Here is a 22,843-nt window from a genome sequence, read left to right as displayed (position 1 = left end):
CACAGTGCAGTAGTTTCTTACACGTCTGCCTTTGCTAGCTGGAGTACAGGACGGAGAGCGCTTCAACAAAGAAAGGAGAATACGACACGTTACAAATACTCACACGCGACTCTCAATGGCTGTCACTGTGTTAACAGACAAAGTATATCCACATACACGTAAAGACACAGTTTTTGATAGGCTGAAAGTACGTGTATTTTCGGGGAAAACTGGAGGATAGGACAGTAAAGAAACCGTTGCTCAGACTCGGTCTGCAATGACAGTCAAGCTTTCACAGGACCCCGGGCAAACAGTGACCCACAAAATAACGCTCCATCAAGCGATGGACAGTTCCTTTTCTGCAAAGGTTGGGAGGAACAACTGAAAACGTGAGAACAAAAAGGATCCAAATAATTCGGATTTACTGCCAGATGGCATTTAATAAAATACAGTCTTTTACCTACCAAATTCTTCTGGTTTTCAAAGATGAGGCTTTTAAATGACAAAAGCTAAATTAGGCCTTCAGGACTACTGATGAAGGATTAAAACAAAAAGTTACTTCAACAATACTGTCCAACCTGACGAGACGTTAGGTTCAAGTCAAGAAGGACCTTCACCTTTCAGACATTAAAGATTAAGTAATTAGGAAAAAGCAGCAATAACAGTAAGTAGGTAATAACTGTACTGAAATGTCTCCCAAGTGTCTGGAACTTGGTGATCTGTGAACAGCAGAATTTTATAAATGTAAGCTGGATCTGCCTCTGGCAATTCCCTAGATTCAACAGATCACAACATCTATTGAGGGTTTGCAATAGGTCAGGTTCACAGACTGGTGGGGAAGACACCAGGCCATCAGTGTCACAAACACCGTGACGGAGGTTAGCAGCAGAGTTCTCTGGGAAGCTGAGTGGCGGGGGGATTTATAGTGGGGCCTAGAGGAGGGAATTTATAAACTGACCTACAGGAGCTATGGAGCTCAGAGAAAACTGGAAGGATAAGAAACACCCTTCCAGGTGGTCGGTGTCATCTATACAACTCTGCCAGACTGGTGTGCAGAAACCTTTATTTCCTTCTAGGAGACTTGGAAGGCGGATGACGTGAATACGTTGTCCCAAAGAGCTAACAGCAAACCAGGATTAGAAGGCCTACAGGTTCCTAAGGAAGTTCTTGTGTTTTCGTCCAGTCCTTCCTATTGCTGTAAGCAGCACTCCCCTCCCTAACCACAGGCTGCCTGCCTGGCACACACCCGTCTTCCTCAGCTCCTCTTACTCTGCGGGCCACACCAGTCCCTCCGCGAGGACCTGCTCAGCCCTCGGTTCTCTCAGAAAGCCTTTCTGCAGCCTTCGAGGCTGGTCAGGGAGCTCTCCTTGACACTGCATGACAGTCTGTAGCTCTTATCATCGTGCTTCTCCCAACTGTGTTACAATTATTTATTTATATGTGTGGTTTTCCCATCAGATTCAGATCCTTGAGGATCTGCAACATGCTTATCATAAAGCCTGTAGATGTAACCATCCTTCATAAATACTGAACGAATCCTTCTGACATTCTGCAATACTTTATACCTAATTATTTCTTATGGCATTCGTCGCTTTCTAGCCGGTGCAGTCTAACTATGGATTTGTTTTCTAACAGCAAGAGCAGCATTTCTAGGCCTACTTCTATATTGGATTTATCCTAGCAACAACCACTGTGCAAACTACAAAGTGTAGAAAGTGCTGAGATGTTTAAAACAGAGATATCTTTACTTTTTGGGTATCCCTACACTTCTAGACCAGAGTGGGGAGTGTGCTGAAACCAGGAGTAGCTCAAAGTAACTATATTGCCACTCTGCTAAAAACAAGTCAACATGTCTCTCAAAACCAGCCCTGCATATGAAGGACAACAGTGTCCAGGCTGGCACTATATAAAGCTAATAATGGTATGAAATTACCAAGGAATAATGTTCTTCCTAAAGGGTGTACCTGGAAGTCAGACAGCGATATTTTTATTTTCAATAGAGAAGGGGAAATCAGACTATTTCCTGATAATACAATTGGAAGAACACACACTACACACACTTTCTCTTATACACACTCTCACAAGCACAGTTATCTACTAACAGTGAAACTGGTCTTCCAGCATATGCTAGAAAGCAGTATGCTGTCTTTGTTTCCCATTGAAACTGTGCATTTTATATCTGGTGTAAAACTGCCACTATAAATTTCTGGTTCATTACGGAAGTAAGCACATAAGCAGAAACCAAAAGAAGTAATTTATCTTAAATAATCTGGCAAATAGATTTTAAGATTCATTTAATGAATTCCAAAGGTCTTATAAAGTAAGATACTGAAGAGTAAAAGACTAGGTAGTCATGGTTCTTTCTCTCTAGATTATCTAAATATGTTAAGATATATAATATACAATAAAAAACACATTGTATATATAAAATAATATAAAATGCTGCCTAAATTAGGGAAGGCCTGCTTATTACAATCTTCTGAAATGGAAGAGTTTAATTTTGGGTTGTATTTAATATGTGGATGGAAGATTTTAAAAAAAAAAAAAAAGAACTGAAAGAGGAAAAATCAGGGGGCGCCTGGGTGGTTCAGTCAGTTAAGTGTATGGCTTCAGCTCAGGTCATGATCCCAAGGTGCGAGAATCAAGCCCCTCATCGGGCTCTCTGGTCTGAGGGAGTCTGCTTCCCCTTCTCCCTCTGCCTGCTGCTCCCCTTCCTTGTATGTTCTGTCAAATAAATAAATAAAATCTTAAAAAAAAAAAGTTAAGAGGAAATATCAGGAATGTCACAATTTCTCACAAGGATCTAGGCCTGGTCTGGGTCACAGGATTAAAAGATCTTCATAATGTATATTTTAAAATTCTATCTTCCATTGATTCTCCCATCTGATCAACTTTCCCCAGATATAGCTACACAATGCTGTCAAACCTCAGATTTCTGTGATGGGTTATATTAGATTATTGAAGAAGCCGGGTGGGGGGGTGGGGGTGGGGATGATGCTAAAAGCAAGAGATGAGAGAAGGAAGCTAGGAGCCAGGAATGAAATGAAATATTTTAGGACATGTTGGCAAGATTTTATTACGGAGCCAAACAAGGAGTAGAATTTGGCCTGCCAATACTCTCAGATACTTACTTCTTGTCATATGCCAGGATATAAGAGAACAGTGTTAGGAGGACCAGACAGTTGGGACTATTGGGACTAACTCTATCCCTTCATGTCTGAACTTCTCATTCTACACCTTTAATTCCTTGGTTTACTCTCTCCTCAGTACACCAGAGTAAGATGGCCTCCAGAAAGCGAGATGGCATATTCTCATTTGCCAGGTGAGAGGGCAATTCCCATTTTTTGTGAATTTGGCCCATATGAGCAGAGCGTAGAATTATAATTTAAATAAAACTCAAAACATACCTGGCATAGATTTAATAAATGACAATATATTTACCAAATATAAAGAACAAGTAGTTCACTTATAGGACTATAATTAGTATGACCTTTAATACAGTCAAGCCAAGTATTTTGGGGGCTCAACCAAAAAGAAGAAAATGAACAGAACAGGATGGAAAGTTTGCAAGCCGGTCTGATCATCCCCGGACTTCTGGCCACTGCGATGCACGGAATAGATGGGGAAGAGCCTAAGCTGCTGACTCTGCCTGCCCCTCACCCTGTTTGGGGGTGGCCTAATATGGGGTCACCTCCCGCCACCCAGGTAGCCTAGGACTGGGTGTATGGGACTTCAAGAAAAGACAAGGTCAAGAGGAAATGATTTCCACAGCAGAAGGACCCTGGAGTCCATTTCACTGCCATCACTGGTATCTCACAGCACTGGGGAATGCCCGATTCAAGACATAAAGTGGTCAGAGTGACGTCAGTTTACCATGAACTAACCCCTCCCCATCTGCCCTAAACAATGTCATCCATAATCCTGTTGCGAACCCTTCTCTATTCCTACAAAGACAGAATCCTAAAGCTTTACTAATGGGGGAGTAAATAATCCACTACTGGGAGAATGCTGTGACCAACCACAGGTACAAGCACTGGACTGAATATTTTCTGTGGTTCTTTTCTCTGTCAGAAGCCTATGATTCTACATGGAGAAAAGTCCAGCTACCCAAGTTGTCCTGAATTACAGAAGAAGGTGCTGAGACCATCTTCTGCTTCACCTGAGTTGGGGGTGGGGGTTGGGGGGAGGACCTGGGTCGCATACACTGCTCTCCTGTCAAGGCTGCTTTTGCTGGAAACTTGACTCACCAGAAAGTTGTCTAAACCACGCGACTTAACAGGAAAGCCTACGGTTCCTAATGTGTTCCTATATTGCTAGAAATTCTGGCATTCACTTAAATTTTGAACTAACAAGCAAACACACTGAGGAAAAACTGGAGGTGGGAGAGTGATTCTGGGTACTATTTCATGTAAAAAGAATTATTGTGTTAATAGACCCATAAAGAGGTTTAAGGAAAAAAGTAAAGCATCATTTTGGAGGAGGGGATGTGCTGGTGGTACGGTTCTAGACAATCAGAGGGCAGGATGAGGTCACTAGGCCACAGGGAGCAGATGGGCAAGATCTATGGTGTATGGACACCAAAGAATGTTTCATTTCTGCAATCTGGCTGAATTCCGGCTTTACCCCTTACCAAACCTACAAGTTCCTATTGCAATTCAAATTCTAGGTCTTCAATGTCATCTATTTCTCGGAAATAGAAATTAGAAAGAATGACCAGAGGATGCGTTGTATGCATTAGTTAAGGGTTACAATCCACTTACTATGGGGGTGGGGGGCAGTCTTGCTCAACACTCTTAACGAGTTTTGGCGCAAAGAACAATCAAGGTTGATTCTATTCCTTAAGCTTCCAAGTGCCGAAGAGAAAGGAAGTACCAGAAGTGGGGTTTCACACTAAGCATCCCGGATATCGAACGCAAGCATGCTGAGGATCAAATACCATGTTTCAAAACATCACTCTACTCCAGCTTTGAGAATGAAATGAATAATAACTCTGGGAAGAGCAGTTGTAATAATCAACTATAAACAGAGGTTATGCCGTAAAATGTGAAGAATACAAGCATTTTTTTTTTTTTTAAATGGGAGTTTACTCTGGCCTTCTCCCTGACATGCAAGCCTCACTGTGCAGTGATCCTGTGGCTGGATACGCGCGGAGAACACTGACTCAAACTGGTGGGGGGTGGAAAGCGAGCAGAAGGCCAAGGAAACATTTAAGCCACACTGGATTCCTGGACAAGAAAGAAAGCTAAAGGGAATGCAGGAAGAGAGGTGAACGGCCTATTACGAATAACTAAACAATAACCAGTGTTACTGAGGGCTCTACACACCTGTTTCTTTACATTCGCACACAACCTCTGGGGCAGTACCACTATTACTATTATCCTCGCTCTTCTGATGAGCAAACTGGCACTCACCTAATGGAAAGGTTAGGGAACTCGCTCCCAACCATACACCCAGAAAGTGGTCGAGGCAGCATCGGAGTCCCCTTATGCACTTAACCAATAAACTGGAAGAAGAGAACTCAGGAAGCAAATGAAGGAAAAGCCAGGCTTTTTAAGAGCTAAAGCCTCACTCATAAAGATTCAGCATGTGTCAACTCAACTCCTTTTCCCTTTACGATAGGAGTTCCTTTGTGCTGGTTTGAAACCCAGTGTTACACGTGAACTGCACTGAGGCTGAGTGCTAGTGGGTGAAGGACAAGAAAGCCTTCTCCTGGATAAAACGGAAGGCCAGAGGCTTCGTCACTACAGGCAGCGGCCAATGGAGCAGAGACAAGGTGGGCGCCGGACAACGCACATTCCTGCAGCCCTTGGGTTGAGCAGAACAAAACTATCTGTCAAAATACATACAACTTCTAGGTTCTACATTCATTGTTTTTATGGGAGAAAACGGAATGCAGAGAAGAGTTTGTTAGAAAAAAAATGGAATGTTTTCTATCTAGTGGAAGGAAGTTAAAATCATTTATTCGAACTTCCTTCCCATTCTCTCTCAAGTGAAAGATGTTTCTATGGACATACTATATTGAATATTTTAGTACAGTGAGACATACAGTAGATTATAACATGAAATACGATTATATCTTAAGACAGTCCTTTTTATTGCACTGTAGAATTAACTAGAACAACTGTCTCAAGAATAATGAAATAGCTTCCATTTAGAATGGAAAGGAGTACACTTGGGTATAATATTTCAAAGAGAAAAAAAATCACTTAAAAAATTAAAAAAAAATCTAGATCAAGAGTTTTCTTAAGTGGACAATTATACGAAATACTTTTCTGAATATAAGAATTATGTTTAGCAAAACACAAAGAATCAGACATACAAAAATTTCCCTGGTTGAAAAACTGGTGCTATGTAGAACATTTGCATTTGAACCCATTTTATTTTCCAGTTTCTAGAAAGGTTATATGTTTGACATGACAAGGATTTTGAATGTGGAATTTAATGTGGAATAGAGAGAATGTGTACATTTGGTATTTCAGTAAACAGAATGAATAATATACATTAGGGATTTCTAAATTATCAAATGGATATTATTAATTTAGGAGAGAAAATGGTAGTGCAGTCAATTTATAGTGCATGTAGCACATATGTTAACGCAATCATTTCCACATTGTAAGTGAAATTCTGTCAGCATTAAAAACTGATTTGTACTCGGATATTATGATTTGATTTTACCACCAGAAGTTTACTTCAAACAGAGAAAAATGGCAAAGTGCCAAAAAGGGGAATGTGAAATAGAAATCACCATGAAATATAAAAATGAGCATTTTTATAAACATATGTATATAGTTACAATAATCAAATAAGCCTTCCAGTCTTCAGAATTGTTACAAAGAAAGGAAATAAAGATTCTCTGATGGCCAAAGCATTTTTCAAAGTACATTTTCACTTTCTGATGTTTAATAAACTCTTCATTATATTTCAGATAAGAAAAAAGCAAATTTTGTCTCACAAATAAATTACCAGGTATGATATTTCTAAAACTGACTGCATTACTAGGCAAAATTCTTCAATTCAATTCACTGATGTCTTTTACTGAAGGATGCATTGGTTTGAAAAGCAAAGACTTACGTCATCCAAAAAATCAATCAGTGAAGATGAGGAAGAAGAAAAGGAATCCTATTTAACGAATACAGCAATAAAAAATAGAAAATATGGATGAAGCAATTTAATAAGAACAAATAATAAATCAAAAATTTTGTAAAACAATTGAAAGGCAAATGACATTAATTCAAATAAATAAATGAGAAAAGCAGTCATTGGCATCGTTTGTCTAGAAACTTAGAAATCCATTAATTACTTTTAAAAGTGTGGTTCTTTTTCCTTTTCCCAAAGGAATGAAATATAATGCATACATTGTGCCCAAAATATAATAAGATGAAGTGCATGGCAAATCATTAATACTCAAATTAAATGAAGCACTTTAGAAGGGTAATAATTACAAGTGAGTAGCAGAATCTCTTGGCCTCTAGCTGCTCCCACTGGCACGGAACCTCTCTGAGAAAAGGACCTAGTAAATTTGGTCACTACTCTATCTCCATCCAGCACCTAGAACAGTGCTCTGCATAGAGACTTGTGATTATTTAACAAAGATATAATCACTAACTTGAATTTTCTGAGACAAAAATATACTTTATATCAGAAAATTGTTTTTTTCCCCCTTAAAGCATTTAAGCCCCAAAGAAGGACAGTCATAGAGTCACTATTTCGTTTATTATGGAATATACTGCCTAATACACTCTATGTAATACTTTTAACAAAAAGTATTCCTATTGTAAACTTCTAAAATCATTGAACGGATTTGGAGCTAGACCCAGCATTGCCCTATTGTGAGATTTGACCTTTTTCACTTTTTTTTTTTTTTTTAATTGTGGCTCTATGCTTGGGACAAAAAAGAAAAGTGTCAAAATTATTTCAAGTGTTCGGATTTGTTCTGCCAACACTCAGGGGAAGAGATGAAATTTCTTTTAAATGTTTTAACTCTCATATTTAGATCTTCTTAAATTTTTCTTAAATACAAATGTGATTATAGTTTCTATAAGAATGCAGAACATACTCTTTTCCTAACACGTTTAGATTCTAGGTCCTTTCATGTGGGAGTCAATAAAACAGTTTCATTGCGAATGAATTTCAAATCACAAAGTGAATTTTAAACGGACCGCAGGGAATACTTGAAAAGCTTAATACTTACTTCAAATTGATCCAGAGCATCGGTAGGCGTATTCAAAAATGCCAAGAAAGAATGCTGTGAGTCTTGGTGCTCTATACCTAGAAGACAGCAGCAACTTTTTTTAAAACTAGAACAGTTTAAACTAATTCTAATGGATAACCTTTCCTGTCTGAGTCTATTAAGAGCTGTTCACAAGCTACCATATTTTAAAGTTGATCAACACTATTAACTCTACATGTTTAATAAACTACATTAGTGTTTCTTGGAATACCACTTAACAGTTATACCAGTCTCCAGGACATATTTGTTTCCCGACTTGAGGTCTTGAATTTCTTTCTTTTCCCATTTAGCACATCATAAGAAACACAGTAAATTCTGGTAGACTTGGGAGAATTTTAAAAACATGATTATATCTGATTTTTCTCAGCTAATTTTATCACCAAATAAGGTTTCCGTTTTGAAAATCTCTTAGCAAACATATACTATGCACTAATATAAATAATCTCTTATAATAATGTAGTGATAAAACAAATGTATTTAGTTATGAAAAAACATTTGTCAAGGCCTCAGTTTGATTTCAGGTATTGTTTTATTGATAGAATAAATCACTCACACCCTAGTTTTTCTCAGGTAAAGTTTTAAAAGTTGATGCCTATTTGCTGGTTATGGTATTAACATCAAATGCATAATTTCCAAAATAATTCTTAAAATATGTATATAATGATAAATACTAACGAGGAAAAAGCAGAAACAACCAAGCACCATTTTTGATTCCATATCCTTAGGAAGTGACATCAACTAATCTGTGTGGCTTTCATACTACTCCCTAATAACAAACATCACAGATGCCAGATGAGGAACTATGTTCAGAAATTCATCCAGTCAATAAATATTTACTGGGAGCCTATTATGTGCCTAAACCTTGTCTAGATACCAGGATATATTAGTAAACAGCAGAAAAAAATATCCTTGCCTTCATTATATAAATATGTTATTATATTTAAATAGTATAGTACATTATGTTACAACATAAAGTAAAATTTTATTATTCTACAATGTGCTAAATCCAAATAAAAGTTATAGGTTAACATGCTTTCATAAAGCAATATGATTAACTTATTTCTTCTGCAAGTTTAGATCTATTCTAAAAATGATGCAGTCAGTGTTAGTCGCACTCTGCACTTGTCTCTCTTCTGTATAAACTGCCTTTAGGGCTACAGGTCCTCCAGGTCTTACATATTCTTTTTCCTGTACACCTTAAATAATGCAGCTCCCTTCCACTCTTCATGTTTGAAAACTCTGCTTGATTCTAAATTTAATGTGAAGCCTTGTGCTCAGTGTGAGTTCCTAATTCACTTCTGCTGGGTTCCTTCCTTTCCTGTTCACTAGGAAATTCAACAGACAAAAATTTTTTGAACATCTACTACTTTTAAGGGTTTTTCATGTCAACTGGTTTATGTGATACCCTCTCTTTCCCCCACAATTTTATTTTTTCTCCACAATTTTTAAAAGCAGATACAGAGACCCAACAAGCTAGACATCACTGTGTCACAGGACTGAGAAATAGGGGAACCACATAATGTATGCATAACGTAAAGCCATTAATTAGTTCACTATTCAGTCAGGAATACTGACTTTGTCAGGACAATGAATTTCTTTCTCTCTTTCCTTTTTTTTTAAAAAGTAGGTTCCATGACCAGCATGGAGCCCAGTGCAGGGCTTGAACTCACGACCTGAGATCAAGAGTAAGATGCTCAACAGACTGAGCCACCCAGGCACCCCAGGATAATCTAGTAACTGCATGTAAGAGATCCCTTCATTGAGAAAACAACATTCTGAATTCCTTTTTATTAAATCCTCATGTTCTTAATGCCCACATTATGGAAAGGAAGTTTAGGAAGTTCCTGTAATAGCCGCCACGCACTTTGAGTTACTTTTCATGTTGGTGGAAACATGCGCAGGTAATGCTTTCAAGAAAATGGGAATAAATCCTGAGAAATTCCGCAAGGCAGGCGGTTTAAGAATTAAACGTGGAAGAAAACAATGAAGTGCCAAAACAGTTCGTCACTGTATTGCCTTCTAACACAGAATTCGATTAATCTTTAGTTACTTCATACATTGTTTTCTCAACTACCGTGGAAGTGAATCCTACACCATTTGAAAAAGAGTATAAAGTATAAAAAAAAAGTTTTTTTTCCAATCACAAAAATCTTATTTGTGAAATTATCCACGGCACTGAAAAAAAACAAAACAAAACAGTCCAATTTATGGCAAAGTAAGTTTTTCTGTTCCTATCAAATCTTTAAGCCAGGTATATTAGGTACCACAGAAGGACTCTGAGACCTGTCTAGCGAGAGTGAGTGTCACATACACATACACACATCCATCAGTGAGTACCAGCGTGGTTAGTGTGAACAATTCTCCGACCTCCACGTACGCAGATGCTCGGGTAACAAAATACATTCACAACAGAATAAGCCCTGATTGATGCAAAACACATTCTCATACCCTTTTCAGATCTAAGCTCTTCAGTGTCCTTTATCAGTTGTTCGATTTCTGAGAGTAGCTCCAAGTTCTTCTTCTCTGAATCTTTTAGTTTACTTCAGTAAGGGAAAAAAAGGAAAAGTGTCATTATTTTTACTGCTGGTTAGTGAGCCATCCTACAGTACGTAGTCAGAGCTGCCTGGTTTAGTCAGTCCCATCAAGTCAGGGAAGTCAAGCCACCGCAGGAAAGACAAGTCCTGCTGGTCACCTACTGCTGCACAAACCAATTTCTACTACAACACAGCCAGACTCATTCATTCACAGACTGTCTCTGGCTGCTTTTGTACAACAGCTCAGTTGAGTGGGCAGAGACAATATGGTCCGCAAAGCTGAAAATATTTAGTATCTGGCCTTTTATAGAAAAAGATGCTGACTTGGAGCTAAATGATTTGAGTTTAAAATGTCATAAAATCAGAGGTTAAATTAAGGATTTTGTTAGACTCTTCCACAGAGAACCATGAAAGTGGACCATTTTAATGAGTACATCTGTAGTTTCCAGTTTTAGTCAGTCTGGTTTATGAGCAAATGTGCAAACACCTATGTCCCAGGCACGGGAAGGCAGCTCACACTTGTTCTAACTGCAACACAGAATGACATTCAGCAGCTCTTTGTGCTAGGATCGATTCACATTCTCCAGGAAACATTCTCTTGCATTTTCAATGTCATCCTAGCACATTTAAGCAAAACATATTTAGTTTATGTCTGGATTATTTGTAACAAGAGTTTATAATTCAGTGGGGTGCTAGACAGCTGACCTTTAATTGGATTCAAAACATTAATGATTACAGTTTAAGGACTAAGGCTTCACACCATTACAAACGGAATTTATGGGACTATATTTCTTTTCACGATGAATGCCTCTGGAACTCTGCTATTCCAGCACCAAATGGATTTTTCTATTTATATGTTGATTATTAACACAAACTTTCTACTGTTTCTCTATATCACCAATATGGACTTATTCTTGAACCATGGGTACAATTAAGATTTTCATTTTATCATTTATTTATTCAGAGTATAAGTTGCTCTACTGTTGTAATGAGGCTTGAAGAAATGAATGGCATTATCCAGGATTATCTCAGACTGTGGAGGAATATACTTTTTCATAAAGCATAAATGAATAGGAAGAAAAAATTAGTATTTGTTATACTATTATGAAATTTATTATCAAGAAAACCTCCTTTGTAAAAGATCTATGGTAGAGGCCAGAATCCCCAGATGACTGTATTTTGCCCAGAATATATGTTGCTTTTTTATACAAATATGATACTCTTGTAAAGGAGAGAATTTTGAATTTAATGGAAGAGAATTTGAGAGTCAACTGAATTTTACCAATAAGGGGAAAAATAAATAATAAAATATTAATTAGCACTATTAATTCCACTTTATGGACAAGTCAGAGGAAAACAAGGTTATATTAAAATCCTGTATCTGCAAATAAGGTTTGAAAATATCTATTCATTTTCAAATGTTCATATATTTTTCTGGACATTACTTAAAAGAAAAAAGTGATACGTATGAAATAAATAAGTAACTTCTCCCCAAATACTTTTTGACCACCTTAGAAATTATTCTAGTAGACTCTGTCATTCAACCTTACCATTCTGTGATGATGTTAGCTGCTTTAACTTTATTCAGCTCTTCCTGGATGGCCTGTTTAGCTCTTATTTCCGCATCCAGAGCGGACTGCAACTCCAGTCTAGCTGACATATCCAATTTTGCAAAACGACGCATTTTCCAGGGCATATCCTACCAAATAATATAACTGTTGTTAGCCCCATCCTATTTTTTCCTTAATGTTTAAATTCACTAATGCAAGTAAATTTAGAACCTACTTAAAAGCACTACTTCCTCTGATCACAGAACAGAACTGAAACACTGCTTGTGAAAATATATTATTTTTCTCTAAATTCAGAAATAATTGTGGACCTACACATAAAGGAGTTTATTTTTTCATAATTATTATCAATAACGGCTACTATACAAGTTACGGTTAAGCAGTGATGTGTTATGACTTCCTGAACTGGCAAACACTTGGACTAAGTGAATTCTCATGAAAAACCTTCCAGGGAACTAAACCCTAGACAAACTGATAAAAGTGTTCCGATTTATTATAGTGTGTTGAGCCTCCCTACCCACCCCTTATGGTAATTCTCCTGGCAAAATGGCAGAACTTACTGTTGCTCGAGCACCTAAGCTGGAATTTCTCAAAGCTTCCAACTCTTCAGTCATTTTAGAAGCTAAGGCCTGGAGATACCCTCGTGCATCCTTTTCATCACTGACCCTGGAATACATACACATATAGATAAAGGACAAAAGTAACACAAACAGAAAAACCTCAGTGAGAAATACAGTGTTTTTAAAGCCTCATACAAGAAATAACTGAAATGTCTTCTTTCAAAAGGTCTATCACAGCACTACTGCCTGACAACAAGGGGGAAGAGGTTTACTAAACTGTTTCAGTTATCTAAGAATTAAAGCTGGCCATGTTTAGGAAAGTTCAAATGACTTATACCTGATAAATTAGTGAAATTTCACCCTTGAACCAAAGAATACTCTTTTAATCTTACATTAAAAACACACATATATACATGATTTCTAAAGAATATTAAGATTTCTCATTAATTGGGTCCTGCCAGTTTATCTTATGAAAACAAAACTCATCATTTTAAAAACTAAAGTACCCTATATTTAGAACATTTAAAGTAAAATATTCTGCAAAAATCAGGGTTGTACTGCAATAAACCTCCTCTGTTTTCTAAAATGGTCAATAAAATACCAACCAAAAGGAAAAGATTAAAGCTTACTGAAACTCGTAACTGTCTTATGACTATCTTGCTGATGCAACTATTATGATTCTAGACAGAAATATTTTCAATCTATATTCATTGACATTCATTCTACATTTTAGAATTTATCAATAGTAAGTTTGTATTTTATTACATCTCCTTCAAAACAAGGGCAAGACAAGGATAAGGACTGCCAGCATATGAAAATCTATAAAAGAATGTCCTAACCTAAAGAAGAATGAAAACAATTAGTATATAGAAAGCTATAATTGGTACAAAGAAAAAAAGAGGAGCTGAAGTCTGCAGTGCTTAGAAGTGTATTCTAATACACTCTGGGGAACACTTTGGAACACTTCCTTTGGGAAGGCTGGCTGTTCTCATGAATACAATTGAGGCCACTGAATAGTAATGAGGAAAATATATTTCAGGTATATCCATAAGTATCTGATGCAAACAGCAGACAAACTGAAATCCTGAACTTGGCTTTAACATCTTTTAGAATTTCAACTCCTGAGGAGTCAAATTTATATATCTCTATTCATATATCTTAAATAGGCCCTTTAAAAGGGATTTGGTTCTCTTTTCTCTTAGATGGGAAGGTGTACTGGAGGACAAGCAAAAGAATCTAACAACAAAAGTGATACAATCATTGTAAAAAGCTGCCCAGCCTAGTTTCTTACATATCTTTAGGCTCTCTATACCTATATATATTTTCATGGCATTTTAAAGGAAAATGATTTTAGAAAATATTGTTTGTGTAGTGGGAGGCACTTTCCTTTAAAATTCCTTAACTTTGGATATCACAAATGACCACGACCTTTTGATTTAATCATCTGATCTACAGTATAAAGAATAAGTGAAGATGAAGGAAGATTACCTTTTATAGAGTACCGAGAAAGACACTTAAGAAAACTGTATATCACTGAAAGGGCCAGGCTAATCAGCCCAACCAGCATCGCTTTAGGGCCCTACCACGGCCATGTTGGCTTATGCGTCTTCCAGCAGGCTTCCTTAACTCCGGAAAGCAGTGACTTCTTGTACATGCCTGTCATGCTGTTTAATGTTTCAAATAAAAACCAATCTCTTGTAATTTTGTTTTTATTTGCATGCTGAATACCTTCACATTCCCTGACCCATGTGGTCTCCCCACTAAGTCTCAAGTTTTTATTAAAGCTGTATCTATGTTCTTGGCTACAGAAAATAAATGAAGGAAAGGGTTTAAAAAAAAAAAAAAGAAAAAGAAAAAGATGGGTCAGTTACAAACTCCTGCCAATTAAGTTCAAGTGGGCCCCGGTCCCCTACAATTCCTTTTCGGAATCACTGCTATTTGTCTGTTTCCAACCTTAATCCTTAAATTCTCACTTCCCACAGCTTAGCACCGTCTTGCCCTTTCTTCTAGGCCATCTGGATAAGCTGACTTGTGCCCATTTTAACTTTTTTTTTTTTAAATTGTAGAGGCAAGAAAGTCCCTCACCTTTTCTTTGGCCAAGTCATTTAAGTGTATTCCTCATCCCACATATAAACAAATAATTACCTCCTCTGAAAACAGCTTATGTTTTCAATTTCTTCATTTCCATTGACTACTGTAAACATATTAGGAAACGACGTTTCCTAATCCAGAGAGGTTCCTGTCCTAGTCCCTCTCCCTGACATTGTGATACAACTCCTATCCAATGACCCTAGGATATAACCCCTCACTCACTTGTACATACTTTCTCAGGTCTGATTTCTACTTCAACTAGTTTGCTGAAACCAGTTTATTCAAATAACTACTCAACTATAAAAGGCTAATTTCAATCTATTTTGTTCTTTTGCCATAGCTAATCCTTTCCTCCCATGCTCTTCCAAATAATTAATGCAGAAATAGTTATTAATACCACTGCAGGAGGCATACAAGGGAGACAGAGAATATCTATAAGATATGGTCCTTAAAATGTCAGGGAGGTAGGACACACACAACAGGGTGACTAGAACTTGACTGAGTCAAACAGACCTTGGTTCAAATCCTAGCTCACTGCTCACCAGCTGTGGGACTTGGGCTAAGTCATTTACCCCCTTCTAGCTTTCTGCTATCTCACCTACAAAGTGGAGATAATGATCCTGCTTCTTAAGACTGTTGTAATGACTGAATGAGAATCCCCTATATTTTCAGCCCAATGCCTGGAACATACTATGTTGTAATCAGTACAAGCTATGATTATCCATAAATGAAGATTAATGAATGAGGAACAGTTCAAATAATGTGAAGGAATTTAAATATATGGAAATAAAAGTGTTATTATTGATATCTGACCCTTTGCTGATTATGAATACACCTTCCGAGCTGCCCTCTACCTTCTATATGCTGCCCTATTATATGCCCTATATGCTGCCCTATAATATGCTACCATATTATCGTTTTGTCTTTCCTCCTTAAAAAGTTCTCAACAACTTCAATGGCTTTATTGACTAGGGATTAAATCCCCAAATTTATATGCTTTACCCACAATCTTTCTGTACTCTCTTCAAAAGTGCATTTCTGTACTGAGGAGTCTTAAGGATAAGCCCTGACTCACCAACAAGCAAAATAACACAAACAAAATTGATTTTATCTTCTCCAAAGTTGGCTCCTTCTCTGACTTTCCTATTTCAGTGATACCATCATCATCTTCTTTTTTTTTTTTTAAAAGGTTTTTATTTATTTATTTGACAGACAGATCACAAGTAGGCAGAGAGACAGAGAGAGCGAGAGAGGAGGAAACAGGCCGCCTGCTGAGCAGAGAGCCCGATGCAGGATTTGATCCCAGGACCCTGAGATCATGACCCAAGCCGAAGGCAGAGGCTTAACCCATTGAGCCACCCAGGTGCCCCGATACCATCATCTTCTTAATCTAACTCAGAATTTCAGAAATACAAATTCTTTCTCATCTCCTGATCTTCCTTCATAATTAAGTCCTATCAATTCTTCTCCCGCAAGGTCTTTTCTATTTATTCAGTTTTCCCCAAACTTCCCTCCATGTCACCCTGAACACCACTGTAAGAGTTGTCTTCCTAACGCAACATCTAATCAATGCCAGTATCCTTTACAAAAACCCTCTTATTCTTATAAATAAAGTTCAAATTCTTACCCATTATTCATAACTATAAAGTAGTAACTTCACTCACCATCATATTTTCTACTGTTTTATATGAAAACACTGAATCAGTCAACCTACATATAGGACCTGTTATTAACCTCAGGGTTTTCAGAAAATTCATTATAGGTTCAAATGATTATCCCCAACTTTCTCAAGCACCCAGTCTGAGGTAACTCTATTCCATGCTCCCATAGGAAAATCAGTACTGTGTAATACACGGGGTAACTTACATATAAGTCTCAAAACTAATCTCTAGATCTGGTCACATTAGTTTTTAAACTTTTCAGTGTTATGTTATAAGCTGCTTGAAGGCAGAGTACTAAATTTTATAGGCTATCCTACCTTCTATCGTACTGAAAAGTGTATTAGCTTGTTTTGTGGCCTAATATGTGATCTATACTGGAGAATGTCCATGTGCACTTGAAAAGAATGTATATTCTGCTGTTTTATGATGGAAGGTTCTGAGTATATCTGTTATGTCCCTCTGGTCCAGAGTGTCATTCAAAGACACTGTTTGCTTGTTGATGTTTTGATCATCTGTCCACTGATGTAAGTGGAGTGTTAAAGTCCCTTACTGTTATTATATTACTATTGATTAGTTTATGTTTCCTATTGTTTATGTATTTGGGCACTTCTATGTCTGGTGCATATTTATGACAGTTACATGTTCCTGTTGTATTAACCCTTTTATTATGACACAGTACCCTTATCTGTCTGTTAAAGTCTACTTTGTCCAACAGAAGTATTGCTACTCTGGCCTCTTTTGACGTCCATTTGCATGAAAAATGGTTCTCCATCCCCTGCAGGTGTCTTTAGGTCTAAAGTAAGTCTCTTACAGGCAGCATATAGATGGACCTTGTTTATTTATCCATTCTGTCACACTATGTCTTTTTATTGGAGCATTTAGTCCATTTATAACCAATGTAGTTATTGATAGATATGTATTTATTGCCATTTTGTTATTGTTTTGTGGTTGTTTCTGAACATTTTTTCTGATCCTTTATTGTTTTTCTCTTTCACGGTTTGCTCATTTTCTCTAGTGTAAATTTGGATTTATTTCTCTATTTTTTGCATGTTTATTAGTGGTTTTTTTTTTTTAAGATTTTATTTATTTACTTATTTGAGAGAGAGACAGTGAGAGAGAGCATGAACGAGGAGAAGGTCAGAGAGAGAAGCAGGCTCCCCGTGGAGCTGGGAGCCCGATGCGGGACTCGATCCCGGGACTCCGGGATCATGACCTGAGCCGAAAGCAGTCGTCCAACCAACTGAGCCACCCAGGCGTCCCATTATTAGTGGTTTTTGATACATGGTTACCATGAGGTTTTATATAACCTCTTCTGCATACAGCAGTCTATATTAAGTTGACAGCTGTTTAAAAGTTTGAATCCATTCTTTTCTCTTCTTCTCCCCTTGTTTTGGTAGATGCTATTATATTTCGTATCCTCTTTTATAAGTTTTTTGACTGTTTTTTTTACAACACTACTCATTTTTTACTGCTTTTCTGCTTCCTATCTTCATATTGTCACTTCCGGTATCTCCTTTCCACTGAAAGTCTCCTTTAATCTTTCTTACAGAATTGGTTTAGTGGTCATGAACTCTTTAGTTTGTCTGGGAAACTCTTTATCTCTCCTTCTATTCTGAATGAGAATCTTTCTGGGTAGAGTATCCTTACTCTAGATTTTTGGTTGCAGGTTTTTCCTACTCAGCACTTCGAATATATCATTATCACTCCCTTCTGCCTTGCCAAGTTTCTGTTGAAAAGTCTCCTGCAAGCCTTATGGGTTTTCCTTTATATGTTACTGACTTCTTTTTGTCTTGCTGCTTTTAAGATTTTTTCCTTAACAGTTTATTTTGCAAATTCAGTCACAATCTGTCTTGGTGTGGGCCTGCTTTGTTGATTTTGATGGGAGTTCTCTCTGCTTCCTGGATCTGCACGTTTGTTTCCTTCCCTAGATTAGGGAAGTTTATTGCTATTATTTCTTCAAATAAATTTTCTACCCCCCCTTCTAGCTCTTCTTCCTCTGGGACTCCAAAAATACAAATGTTATTACATTTGAGGGAGTCACTGAGTTCCCTAAGTCTATTTTCATTTTGTGTAATTCTTCTTTCTTTTGTTCAGCTTCACTGATTTGCCTTGACTTCTGGGTCATTAATTCATTCCTCTACTTCTTCCAGCCTGCTGTTCATTGTATCAAGTGTGTTTCTAATCGTGTTTATTGCACTCCTCCTAATTCTTTTTTAAACTTTTATCGCTGTGGTAAGGGTCTCAGTGGATGTCCTACATGGTTTTCTGAAGTCCACTGAGTATCTTTATGATCATTGCTTTAAAGTTTCCATCAGACATATTATTTGTATCTATTTTGCTTAGATCTCTGGCCATGGCTCTATCTTGTTCTTTCACTTAGGATAAGTTCTTCTGCCTTCTCATTTTTTTTTTTAAGTCTCTGCCTTCTTCTCTATGTTAGAAAAGTCAGTTATGTCTCCTGCTCCTGAGAGTAATGGCCTTATGAAAAAGGGGTCATGTCATGCCCAGGGCCTGATACATTAGAGAGTGTCTCCAGTGTGTGCTGCGTGTGCTCTGTTATTGTGTTTTGGTTGCTCTATCCTTCGAGCCAGTTGTCTATAGAGGGTCTCCTTGCCTGCTGTGGGCAGTGTTTGATCCCTGGCCTGAATGTAATAAGTTTTCACTGTGTTTGCTTTGGTCTGCTTGTGAAATGAGACCTATCACCACCTCCACTGGACTGGAGACCCTGTAAAATTGCCTGGTCAGGAGACATAGTATGGGCAAGGGTTTGTGCTAGTCTTTGGGGAGAGGGGGCACCACACTACAGCTGAGGTAAGTGTGACTGAGAAGGGCAGTTCTACCAGAGCAGCTAGGGGTGGGACTTGGTAGAGCCAAGTTAGGCAGCCAGTATCTTCCTACAGGTGGCCTTGTGTTTACGCCGAGGGGCCAGGGAGGAAAATGGTGCCATCAGCTCCTTTTGTTCTGAGAGAGGTCTCTCCATGAATGCGGTCTCTCTGGGCTACACTCCAAGAAGAACAAATAACCTCCCTACTGTGTGCCCAGGCACTCTTCAGATTGCTGTTTCCATGCCATCTGCCCCTGGGTTGTTTGCCTGCCTTCTTTCCAAGAGCAGTGCAGTACTCTCCAGGTTCTATTTCAGCCAAGCCTGCTGACCTCTAAAACTCCAGTCTTCAATTCCTGCTGATTCCAAGAATTCATGAAATTTAACCTCTCTCATTTTCAAGACAATGGCTATGGGTAGGTGTTCTCCTTGTGCATTCCCCTGTGTGTTCCTCCCTCTTGCCCTTCTCTGTGACTATGGGTACCTCTCCTCTGCAACAGTCAGGATTTGTTTCTTCCCTTAACCATGCCTCCACACTTCCTACCTTCTTCAATGTGGTCTCTTCTCTCTCTTTAAATGTGGAGTTTGTTTTGTCAGTCTTTGGTCCAGTTTCTGGGGGGTTTTAGTATGATTCAACAGTTATCTAGTTGTATTTGTGGGCCAAGGTAAGCCTAGGGCCCTTCTACTCCACCACCATCTTCCTGTCTCCAGCATCCCTTCATTTTTTAATACAGCAAGACTGAAAAACTCGAAAGACTCTGAGACTCTTGCCTTGTTAAGCAGGAACAGAATGTCTCAGATTAAACATTCAAGTAGGTAAGAACTCTGAGATCAGGGAGTATACCTTTTACTTTTACCTTATTAGATTTTATTAATTAGTTATCTAATACAGTAGTATATATATATATATATATATATATATATATGATTTTATTTATTTATTTATTTATTTAGAGTACAAGCAGGAGGAAGGGCCAAGGGAGAAAGAGAATCTCAAGCAGACTCTGTGCTGAGTGTGTGGGGTCTGACAGCATGCTCAGTCTCACGACCCTGAGATCATGATCTGAGCTGAATCCAAGAGTTGGACACTTAACTGACTGAGACACCCAGGTACCCTAATATATTAGCCCATTTCTAAATAACAGCTTTATGCAAACTGATTTGCTTGCATTCCTGATTTCTTCCGCACATTTCACTTGAATGTGAAAAGCCTAAAATGAGTGTTTTATGGTATCGTGTAAAAACTTTCACCTTAATACTTTCTACTAACCCTTTTCCAGAGAATCTACATTTAAAGCTTCTTTAGTGGGATTCCTGGGTGGCTTGGTCATTAAGCATCTGCCTTCGGCTCAGGTCATGATGTCAGGGTCCTGGATCAGCAGGGAGGCTGCTTCTCCCTCTCCCACTCCCCCTGCTTATGTTCCCTCTCTCACTGTCTCTCTGTCAAATAAATAAATAAAATCTTAAAAAAAATATAAAGCTGCTTTACTTTAGTAGAAACACTTCCCATTACATCTGAACCGATCATGCCTATTGCTGGAAAAGATCAGCAGTCTAGGAACTGGGGCTTTGGCCAGATCATCTTTTTCTTCTACGAAGTCATTTTCAGCAATAGTTTAATTATACATTTGGTTACATAATAAATGAGTTATAAATTTTTGATACTATAAACTTGGCTAAAGACTAGAATGAATTTGCTTCAGAAATGCAGATTTGATAAGGACATAAATTTAACATTAATGAACCATTAATGATACTATACTGTTTGGGACACAAACAATTTCCTCAATTTGGGCATTTTCATTTAGCTATGCACTGTATAGTCACATTCATAAGCCAAAATGAGTGAACATAAGAGCTCTGTAGTTCAGTCTATATCAAAATACTTGAGTTATTTGGGTAAGATCACTTAAAAAGACAGTGTTTATCCACTTCTGACTTAAGATGGAGGCTGTTAGTCTGCAATAAGTAGGAAAATGGAAAAAATGCTTAAAGAACCAAAATAAGATTACAAGAAACTAAAATTCCCAAATGATTGGTCTATATCCATAAAGAAACTAGTTTTCATAAAATTAAACATCCATGTGCCAAAAAGAATAAGAAAGTTGAAAAGTAACTATAAAAATCTAAAAAATATGTTTTCCTTAGAAAATAAAGTCCCTGTTGTGTTCAATTTCCTTCATGTTTTATAGAAATATACATTTTTATAAATACCAGAAATATTTGATGAAATAATGAATGTAGAAAGTCACTAAGGTAATTCATTCTACATTGAATCATAAGAACTTAAAGAATAGTTAATAAAATGAAACTGTAATCATGTGAGTTTTTATGATGACATGTGCATCAACCTTTTGTAATTATGAAAGATGACGGCATATTTTCAGGTTCAAAATTTTTCTCTAGGCTGTTTCTTAAAATAATTACAAATATAGCAATTTTGTTCTTAGAAAGGAACCTATAGCTAGTGAATGATTTTCTTCGGTTATTTAAGGACCAACTGTCTTAAGATAACATTTTCTTTTCTTAGAAATAACAGCTTTCAATGAAGCTGTGGACAGTTGACATGGGATACTTGCTGCAGTTGGGGAAAAGAAGAACATAAGAGAAAATACAGAAGGATGCAGATCAATAATAAATAACAGACCTTTAATAAAATTATGTTCTTCAGGGAAACATTTTTCAACTGGAATTCATGAAAACTTGGCCATATGTTCAAATCACCCACAAAAAACACATTTAAAAAGAGCACTCACCACTGAATTATTTCTGTGATTTGGGCTTCCCAATGTGCAACAGATTCTTTCTTGTCTGCTAGGTCTTTTACCTCTTCTTCTAACTGCTGGTTGCGCATACTTAAGTTCTCATACAAAGTTGTGAGCTGAAAGACAGTTTTAAGACACTTGAAGATATATGTGACTTTCAGGAACAGGAATGCAAGGTGCTCAAATGCTGCCTGTTAAATCTGATTACTTACCATATTCCACTAAAAAATGCTTGTCTTCCTATTATTATATACCTTTCTGGTCACTGAATTTGGAAACATCAAATATTCTGAATTCTCCTCTGCCTTTGCTTTCCCCTTACTCCCTATTCTGAATTCTTACATTTGTGAACTTTTTCTCCAGTTGCCTAAAAACTCCCCAGGTTCCACCAGTAACAACATCTCTCGTTTTTTTTTGTTTGTTTTTTTGTTTTGTTTGTTTTCTTGGTCTGCAAATGTCTCCATGTCATCCTCTACTTAAAATAAAATCTTATATAGAATTTCAAGTATATAGAAAAATGGACAGTATAAATTAGCTCACATGAGCCCATGGCCAACTTCAACAATTATCACCTCAATGCCAGTCATTCATTTGCATCCTGTCTCCTTATCCCTTCTTCCTGAATTATTCTGAA

The 22,843-nt window shown here is 37.4% G+C and overlaps 1 protein-coding gene across 16 annotated transcripts in view; it reads right to left on the bottom strand.

Moving 5' to 3' along the window:
• CDC42BPA (CDC42 binding protein kinase alpha) overlaps positions 1-22,843 on the bottom strand; it is a 310,389-nt gene that overhangs the window by 56,034 nt on the left and 231,512 nt on the right. For 7 of the 16 annotated variants that reach the window (XM_044267091.1, XM_044267099.1, XM_044267097.1 and 4 more), the window contains 5 exons: positions 22,201-22,325; positions 12,872-12,977; positions 12,294-12,442; positions 10,658-10,749; positions 8,171-8,247 (listed from right to left, as the gene is read on the bottom strand). In XM_044267091.1, the coding sequence (XP_044123026.1) occupies positions 8,171-8,247; positions 10,658-10,749; positions 12,294-12,442; positions 12,872-12,977; positions 22,201-22,325 (549 nt within the window). Of the gene's footprint in view, positions 1-21; positions 61-7,050; positions 7,099-8,170; positions 8,248-10,657; positions 10,750-12,293; positions 12,443-12,871; positions 12,978-22,200; positions 22,326-22,843 lie in introns of all 16 variants that reach the window. The other 9 variants (XM_044267088.1, XM_044267092.1, XM_044267098.1 and 6 more) reach the window with 3 other exon arrangements.

Source organism: Neovison vison, chromosome 10 (assembly GCF_020171115.1).
Source record: "Neovison vison isolate M4711 chromosome 10, ASM_NN_V1, whole genome shotgun sequence".
Lineage (NCBI taxonomy): Eukaryota > Metazoa > Chordata > Mammalia > Carnivora > Mustelidae > Neogale > Neogale vison.
Note: the sequence above shows the minus strand (reverse complement) of the source record. Positions and strands in the feature narration are given on the sequence as shown.